General features: G+C 44.1%; 1 protein-coding gene across 1 annotated transcript in view; it reads left to right on the forward strand.

Annotated features, from left to right (window-relative positions):
• The first annotated feature begins 4,976 nt into the window (after positions 1-4,976).
• Positions 4,977-9,360, forward strand: part of PHEX (phosphate regulating endopeptidase homolog X-linked) — a 228,066-nt gene continuing 223,682 nt past the window's right edge. Inside the window, exons 1-3 of the mRNA XM_032592115.1 lie at positions 4,977-5,200; positions 6,282-6,556; positions 7,872-8,107. Of these exons, the coding sequence (XP_032448006.1) occupies positions 7,990-8,107 (118 nt within the window). The 5' untranslated portion in view covers positions 4,977-5,200; positions 6,282-6,556; positions 7,872-7,989. The remainder of the gene's footprint in view (positions 5,201-6,281; positions 6,557-7,871; positions 8,108-9,360) is intronic.

A 9,360-nucleotide genomic window follows, 5' to 3' on the forward strand; every position in this document is an offset into this window, starting at 1 on the left:
CTAGACATCCATTTTGTTTGGCCAAGCAGCCCGTGGGGACCTTCAGTTGACCCTCACCCCTCACGCAAGCACATGCCCTGGATAACAGCCCACAGGATCACAGACACATGTAAGTTCCTGATCGGATTTCCCCAGCAGCCCTTATCGAGGAACGGTCGCCCTCACCCCTCAGGGTGCCCCTTAGATAAACCTCCTTGAGGCTTATCACAATTCTGCCCTTTTTAGTTTGAAGTGACCAATTTGGCCTTGGCCTGGGAACCCCAAAGCGCTCCACCCACAGGGCCTAATGAAGGCATGTGCCCAGGTCCTGCCTCTTTCTCTGTGTGCTCTGCCTTGACCTCCCCATGTCCTGCTCTGAGGCATTGCCGAGCACGTCCTCCACGACCAACATGCTGGGCAAGTAAGAAACTTCTCCATTTCAATTTCTTCTGCAGTCATTTGTTGAACCATGGCTCACAATCTAGCACCCTGTGTTCTAGTTAACAAATGTTATTTTAACCAAGTCATAACAGGTTGGCTCTTTAATTATTTAAATCTTGTTAAATATTTTGAATGTCATCCCTGGGTTTGCTACATAAGTTTAATGTTTAGTTTTGTTAGTTCTTCAGTTTGCCTTACTGAAAGATTCAATGGTGTTTCTAAGCCGGCGGTCCTCAAAATGTGGTCCTAAGTCCGACGGCATTAGCATCACCTGGAAGCTTGTTGGAACTACATATTTCATGGGCACCTGGATGGCTCAGTTGGTTAAGTGTCTGACTCTCGATTTCAGCTCGGCTCATGATCTCATGGTTTGTGAGTTCAAGCCCCACATTGGGCTCTGTGCTGACAGTGTGGAGTCTGCTTGGGATTCTCTCTCTCCCTCTCTCTCTCTCTGCCCTTCCCCTCCTCTCAAAATAAATAAACTTAAAAAAAAAAAAAAAGAAATACACATTTCAGACCATCCAAGAGCTACTGAAACACACTCGAGGGATAGAGCCCACTCATCTGTGTTTAAACCAGGCTTCCAGGAGATTCTTGCTTTCATTAAACATCCGAGTAAGCCATCCTTGAACCGTTGGCTGTAATTAATCAAAGGCATACAAACTTCTGTATCCTAGTAGTCTAACCAAGGGGTCAGGGTGGATCTGATCACTTTGAGGATGTAGCATGGAAACACTACTTGGATGAACAGTTATTACATTTCAGTAGAATGCTATGCAGTAGAATGTTGGGAAAGGTCTGAAGGGTTTTGGAGCTGTGTTACTCATGTCTTTAATTTTCTATACTTTGTGAGTCTTTGACATCTTTGGGCCTAGTGGACCCGCAGGGAGGGCCTCCCAGATTAGCTAATTCCTAGAGATAGTAAATGACTTGCCTTGTAGCGTGCCTTTGAAATGCAAACCAACCCGGGGCACCTGGGTGGTTTAGGTGAGCGGGTGAGCAGGTGAGCGGCAGACTCGGTTTTGGCTGAGGTCATGATCTTGCGGTTCATGGTTTCGAGTCCCTCATCGGGCTCCATGCTGGCAGTGAGGAGCCTGCTTGGGATTCTCTCTCTCTCCTCTCTCTGCCCCTCCCCCATTTAAGAAAAAGAGAGAGAGAGAGAGGAAGAAAAAAAAAAAGAAATGCAAACCAACCAATTCTGCATCCATCCCCTCACCTGCCTCCTTTTCTCAGGCTCCTGCAGTCCAGGACATCATCCACCCAGAACCTAAATCACACCAAGGCCAGGTGCTTGACAACTAGAGACCCCTCCTATAGACCACCACCTGCTGACATTATTCATTATTCAAATTCTACCTTCCTAAGCCTGCCTCAGCTGCTTAACCTGCCTGCCCATTTCTTTTTTTGAAAACCACAATAAAAGGCTTTTGTGCATACTTTCCCCTTGCTCCTTCTGCCACCTGACCAACCCCAGTGCTTCCCCATGTGGCCCTGTGTGACATGGCATGCCCCTTCCTCTCAAAAACTGCGAGTAATAAACTGTTCTTTCAAAGCCTTTCTCTGTGTCTGTCATCTTACTATACCTGTTAAAAACAAATCCTGGGTACATTTCCAAACAAGAGTTCGACAGATTTGAGTTCCCACTGGGCACTGACAATTTGCCCACCATGTGACCTTGGGAATATTACCTATCCTCTGACAGCTTCCCTGTCCTTGAGTGTAAAACAGAGAAGATTCCTATACCATAAGACTGCTGTAAGGACTGGGGATAATACACATGACGTGAATGTGCACTGAAGAAGCTGTATGGCCAAGGGTATGAGAAAATCAAGAAATAAAAATCCCCCCAGGGGCGCCTGGGTGACTCAGTTTGTTAAGCATCTGAGTTCGGCTCAGGTCATGATCTCGCGGTTCAAGTTTCAGACCCGCATCAGGCTCTGTGCTGACCGCTCAGAGCCTGGAGCCTGCTTGTGATTCTGTGTCTTCCCCTCTCTCTGCCTCTCCCCCACTTATGCTCTGTCTCTCAAAAATGAATAAATGTTTAAAAAAAGTGTTATAAAATCAAAAGAGAAAAAGAAATGAAATCCCCCTTTAGGCTCAGAAGTGAACAGTACAATACACGGATAGAAAGCCTTTCATATTTATATACCTGTCCTAGTGTTCACTTATGAGCATCAGCAAATCAGGAGATATTTTGTGCATTGCTATTCTTGTTGCCCAACTGAACAAAGGTTTTCCTCATATTTAATGATGACTGCTGTTCCTGTTAAGGAAGTAAGAGCTGATAATTAGTCTTTTCAACAAGAGAATTACAGGAGGCATAGTTTATCGCTTTTTCTAGGTCTCAAGAGTCATTTTGACACGCTACACCCACCTTCACTAATTACTTGAGGTAGATAAGCAAATTTATCAAGTAACAGGGCAGAGAGAAAAGAGGTTGGAATTTGAAACCTCTCAGGCCTTGAGACAAATACCTGCTGTGTGACCTTGGGCAAATCACTTAATAGCTCCGAACTTCAGTTTCCTCATCTGTAAAAGGAGACAGAACACCTAGCTAAGAAAGATGTTGAAAAAGATCAGAGATAATGTAAGTAATGAGTCTCTTTGGTGGAAGGCCTGGGACTGGAACCCTCCCTAGTCTGAAGGACCTGCCAACAAGTAACAGAGTTCCGCCACAGCCCTCAGCTCTCGAGTTTTCAGCATTTAGTTCTTCTTTCTCTTTCTTCCCTCCCTCTCTCCCTCCTCCTTCCAGGGGATGGATGAATACATTTTTCAGGTTTTGAATTTCCTTCTTCCTCACTGAAATTGCAGCTCACATGGGATTTTACTGCCTGAAACAGAAGACCCCGCACAGCCAAGTAACGAGCAGATGCGCTCGTCTAGCATAAAGACTCAGCTTCAGTTGTCCTCCCGGCCACTGAGGCAGGGCACAGGTTGTGGGATTCACTTACTTCTGGATAAATGATCTTACCTGTGAGTCCGGCGGGGAGAGATGTAAATGCCCAGGCAAGTCCCATGTTGGGGCGGGCTTTGGCCTGTCTGGAAGCCTTTCTTTCCCCTCAAGCTGTCCGTTCTTGCGGGTCCCCCTGGAAGTCTCCCCAACAAATCTGGCCTTCAGGGATTTCTACTTCCCTGGACACTTGTTGGCCTTTAGTGTTCTGTGACTATGTTGCCAAGGGTTTTGCATATTTTTGTGACTGAGCCCAGTTTGCCAGTCTGGAATCTCTGGCATGGCTTCTTTGTCTTCCCTCACAGGGCCTTGTACGGGGCCAGGCACCCGAGAAATGCTCAAGAAATTTCTGCTGATTCCATTGACCGATTCTAGTTAAAGCTCCAGATAGTCCTGGATGTTCTTTTAAAAATATTTTTTTAGATTTATGTATTTATGTATGTATGTATGTATTTATTTTATTTTATTTTATTATTTTTTTTTTTAATTTTTTTTTTCAACGTTTATTTATTTTTGGGACAGAGAGAGACAGAGCATGAACGGGCGAGGGGCAGAGAGAGAGGGAGACACAGAATCGGAAACAGGCTCCAGGCTCTGAGCCATCAGCCCAGAGCCCGACGCGGGGCTCGAACTCACGGACCGTGAGATCGTGACCTGGCTGAAGTCGGACGCTTAACCGACTGCGCCACCCAGGCGCCCCTGTATGTATTTATTTTAGAGAGACAACTTGTGTGAGCAGAGGAGAGGGGCAGAGGGAGAGAGAGAGAATCTTAAGCAGGCTGTATACTCAACACAGGGCTGGAACCCATGACCCTGGGATCATGACCTGAGCTGAAATCAGGGGTCAGACGCTCAACTGACTGAGCCACCCAGGTGCCCCGATCCTGAAGGTTCTTAATTGAAACAATTGAGTGGGTGCACACCAGATTATTAAGCGGACTTCCCTGCAGAGTGACTTTTCAGTTAACTACTTTTCACAGCTCTTGAGAAATTATAAAATTTTTTGACATCCTCCTTTTTTATCCCAGTATGACACTCTACCCCAAAACACACTAAGTAATATGCCATAGTTTTAATACAGTTTTAGACAAAGACACATTGACCAATTTCCCTAACACGACAGCTTGTATTCAGAGAACATCAAATGGAACGGTTTTGAGAAGCCGGCTGAGTGCGAGTGAACATTCTGCTTTCTGTATGTGTGCCACGTAGGTAGTATCTTCTATTGTTCTTTAGTCCATGGTTTCCGTAAAGGGCCAGAGAGTAAATAAGCTTCATGGGTCATATCTGTGTTGCAGAGCGACTCAACTCTGACCTTGTAGCATGAAAGCCATCGTAGACAGTATGTAACTGAATGGGGGTGACTTTATTTCAATAAAACTTTATTTACAAAAATAGGCAATGGGCCCGATTTGGCCCATGTGCCCTAGATTGCAAACCCTTGCTTTTGTCTCTTGTAAGCACTCATTATATTTCTCTGTACTTTGAACTTCTTTATTTTGCCATAATTTTTTTCTGAGCTACAACTTTTTTTCTTTTCTCTTTAAGATTTTTTAAAAGTAATTTCTATACCCAATGCGGGGCTTGAACCCACAACCCTGAGATCATGAGTAGCAAGCTCCACTGACTGAGCCAGCCAGGCACCCCGTCTGTGCTACAAATGTGTTTTTCAATGTAGTTTGAGTGAAAGATAATTGACCTCTCCCAAAAGGTAGAAAAATTAATGCAGAAAATGGCACAGAATGAAGACTGCACCTTCTAATGGGTGATTCACTGGCACCATTTCTCCTACCAATCCTCACCCACTCTCAAGTCTTCCTTATTCCTTTGGTGAGTAAAATAAAACTTCATTTCTTGCATTACATGAACAAACTGTATTTACTTTCAACACCGCAAAAGTGATTACTTTTATAGGCTTGTTTTCATTGTTGAGTTAATACATTTTCTTTCTGCATTTGCATATCTTAGTTTGGGATGGACTGCATCATAGTTTTCCTATTACAATTAATGGAAGTATTTTTTGGTTTAATGGCTTTTCACTTTGCAATTGAGAGTTCAGGAATGATTTCATGTGGTTAAGTGATGGATAGGTGTAGATCAGGGTAAGTCCCCATTGCCCTCACCTCTGGGGAAATCACCATTCCAAGGTGGGTGAAGGCTACCCCAGCCGGCAACCAGCAGCCACCACTGCATGCTAGTCTGGACCCAGAAGATGTGAGGAGACTTAGAGAAGAAAGGAAAGCTGGAAGAGGTGGGTCCTGGTGTCACGTTTGTGTATATGGCCTCTCCCACGTGCACAGGGACCTCTCTCAAGCAGGCAAACAGGGTATGGCAGTGATCCTCTCTCTCCAGCTTTCCCTTTCCTGAGTTTGCTATGCTGCTTGAGGCTGGTCCTTGGGTCTCAGTGTTGTCATTTGCAAACCAGAGATAAAAAAAAAAATACCTTTGCCATCAAGCACGTAAGTTTACCATGAAGTTAAAATGGGATATGAAAGTGCTACACCTAGGTGATGTATCGTTATCATTTGAGCATTTAGAAGGAATTGGGAGGGGCGCCTGGGTGGCGCAGTCGGTTAAGCGTCCGACTTCAGCCAGGTCATGATCTCGCACTCCGTGAGTTTGAGCCCCGCGTCGGGCTCTGGGCTGATGGCTCAGAGCCTGGAGCCTGTTTCCGATTCTGTGTCTCCCTCTCTCTCTGCCCCTTGCCCGTTCATGCTCTGTCTCTCTCTGTCCCAAAAATAAATAAACGTTGAAAAAAAAAATTTAGAAGGAATTGGGAGACTGAGAGACCCCCAGACACTAACATCTGAGTTTCCTGAAGCTGCTTTTTAAGAGTGAATGTCTGGAGCTAACTTGCCTGATTTTCCTTGTTCTTATTTCTCCCTTCACTGCTATGGGCCATGGGCTGTAGGTGCTGGGGCTGTAGCATTGAACTTGATGGACATGATTCCTGACTTCATGGAGCTCACAGTCTTAAGAAGTACTATGGAGTCAAGTCCAAAAACTCTTCTGAGAATCCCATCCTAGGAGCCAAAGGCCTGCTAAGATGTGTATGGTATAACAGCAACAAAATAACATCAACAGCTAATGAGCACATAATATCTACAATATACTGTGATGTCATAATTTGGACAAACGCTTATGCTTTTCTGGCTTTGGAGCAACATGAAATGAGCAGAAAGTAAGGTAGGATGTGCTTTGGAATAAACCTCAGAAGAATCCCATGCTAAGGATCTAAGACCTGACCAAGACCAGCCGGATAGGACCATGAACACGTGGCCATGTTATACTGGGCTCACCAGCGTCTGCTAGCTCTGGTGTGACACACAAGGCCATGGGCACAAGTTTTGCATGAGAACTGTGCTCTACTGGTTTTCAGACTGAGCCTCCACCCCCACCCCCACCCCCACTGTGACCTATAGTGAAACAAAAGCAGATAAGTAGTAATTGTGTTGAGGATTAATGATATTTGTATCACTGGATAATAAAATCGGTATCATTTCAATAGCATTGGATCTCAGTTGCCCTTCCCCATGAAGAAAGCAGATTGTCATAATTTAAATTGTTAGCATAATTAAAGAAATCAAAGACCCAGTCATTAACTCAGTCTTTCCAGAGAGACAAATTGCCTTTGATTTTATCCTGCAGAATCTGCTGAAGTGGGCATTTTATGTAAACACAAAACTATGAACCAGTGGCTCCCTCCGTGGGACTGGAGGACAAAATACCTGGGGGCACTTTCCATCAAAACATGCAGGGAAGAAAAAATCTTTTACCATCTCTTCTGTGGTTGCTAATAAGCCGAATTCGATCACTTACCCGCGTTCTGTACAATTCCTAGCACCACAGAGAGGAAATGCTTTTTCCTTTTCCTTAAAAAAAATTCCAGTCAAAACCATCAGCCTCCGTAGGTTGTCTTAATTGCTACTTTGCACTGCACTGGACTGTGACTCTGATTTTTGGCACATGCCGTCATACACAAAGTTCCTAAAATAAAATGCTCCAGGATATCCCAGGAACTCTTAGAGGGCTTTAAAAAGGGACTTGCACACAGAAACAATATCTTTGATGGAGACAATTCAGGCGAGCAGAATGATTATTGCAAAAGAATTACGTGATTCATTGAGACCTTAAAGTGGGTCCGGAGAATCCTTGCCACCTAACTTATCATGGTTTGGAAGAGTTTGATGAGAATCCAGTTTTGATAAAGACAATTGTTTTTTCCTCCCCAAGTGACTATACATTTAAATAGCTAAAACATCTGTTCAGCAGCATAGTAAAACATGTACACTCAGAACGCCTGAGAGAAGAGCCTGCCAAACAATCGGTTGAGAGGGACTTTGCTGGGGGGAGAGCCCCAAGATAAAGCAACCACTGTTTGTTTTGTCTGGTCAGGGGGAAAGCCAAGGCAACCAATATTTTGGGTTTCTTTTATTTCATTTGTGAAGAAATATTTGAGAAAGGGTGGCGAGGGAAGATTTTCTGACGGGATTTTTTAAAGCTGTCTTTTAGTACAAGAGCAAGAGAACCTTGGATGTCAACGTCTCACAGGTTCTTGAGACCAGCCACCAAACCACAAAAAGTGACTTTCTCTTCGCGTGTTCTCTACGTCCCTCCTGATGGAAGCAGAAATGGGGAGCAGCACGGAGCCTGGAAAAACAGCCAACAGAGGTACTCGAATCGCCCTGGTTGTGTTCATTGGTGGCACTCTGGTGCTGGGCACGATCCTCTTTCTAGGTAAGTGGGGCGGTGAGGCCAGGGGACAGGGCGAGTGCAGTTAAGTGTCCTTGTGCTTTATCCTGGCAAACCTTGTCAGGATGCAGGCGGGGGGTGGGGGGCCGCTTGCACGTGTTAGTAGGTGGTGTGGCCTTAGCTTCTATTAAATATGCAAGTGCGAAAGGGGCCTTTTCTTTAGGACGCGGAATGAATAAATACGCCCAAGCACGAGGCATATAGTCCATAATGTGAAATGGGTATAAAGTGGCTTCCGGTGGCTGGAAGATTCGGTCGTACTGGGCAAACATTTTCTTTACGCGTTACATTTTACATTTAGCAGAATGAATGTTTGTGATTTCATAGTCAGATACTTTCATTTATTTTGTGAGGAGAGACTTTTACATTGTGATCAAAACCATGCTGGAATTTTTTGCCCCTTTGATTTTTGTTAATGTTTGCCTGAACGAATCATGAAATTTAACTAAAAAAAAATACAAAGCAGTCTTTAAACATGAACCTTGATGATATTCTTCAGTGCCTTTCTAATCCAGTGACTCTGGTGGGATGAAATGTTAACTCTGCCTTTCTAGTAGATTTAAAAATTAATATGAAGGAAAACAGAGGTTTTCCTTCCAGCATTTGAAAGGTACTGGGATTCAATTATTGTAATGACTCTTGGTGAGAATGATGTACCCAGAGAGCATATGTGATGAAAAGCACATTCCTATGAATAAGAATGAAATGTCTTGGAAAGGGGACACAGGTGTTCTAAAATTGTAGGCATTTTGAGCCCTTGATTATTACCCTTTGTGTTTTTGTCATACAGCCCACACTATTTCATTAGCTTGAAAGGTATATAGGAACAAGCCCTATATTTAGGAGAGTTTAGGTGCAGTCTGAAATACAGCAAACCTGGAAACATTCTTTGGCTTGTACAGGTTTCAGGAGGCCATGTTTGTTTTGGCAAGGGAAATCAGTGATTAAACTTTAAAAGAGTTAGGGTTGTGCGGTTGAAAACTCTGCTAAAAGCAGCCAACCACCTTTCCATGTTTTCTGTGGCTTAAGATTTAGGAAATTAGATAGGTTTATTGCTTTCAATATACAGCTAACCTCCTACTCCTGCAACTGAATTTGTGGCTCTCAAACACTTTTCTGAGATTTCTCGGCACTTGGGATTTAGATGTGTCCTACCCTGAAGTACAAACAGGAGGAAAAATGATACAGGCATGCCAAGGGACTACATAGGATGTGGGAAGTGAGTGCAAAGTTAGACT

The sequence above is a fragment of the Lynx canadensis genome, chromosome X (assembly GCF_007474595.2).
Source record: "Lynx canadensis isolate LIC74 chromosome X, mLynCan4.pri.v2, whole genome shotgun sequence".
NCBI classification, from domain to species: Eukaryota; Metazoa; Chordata; class Mammalia; order Carnivora; family Felidae; genus Lynx; species Lynx canadensis.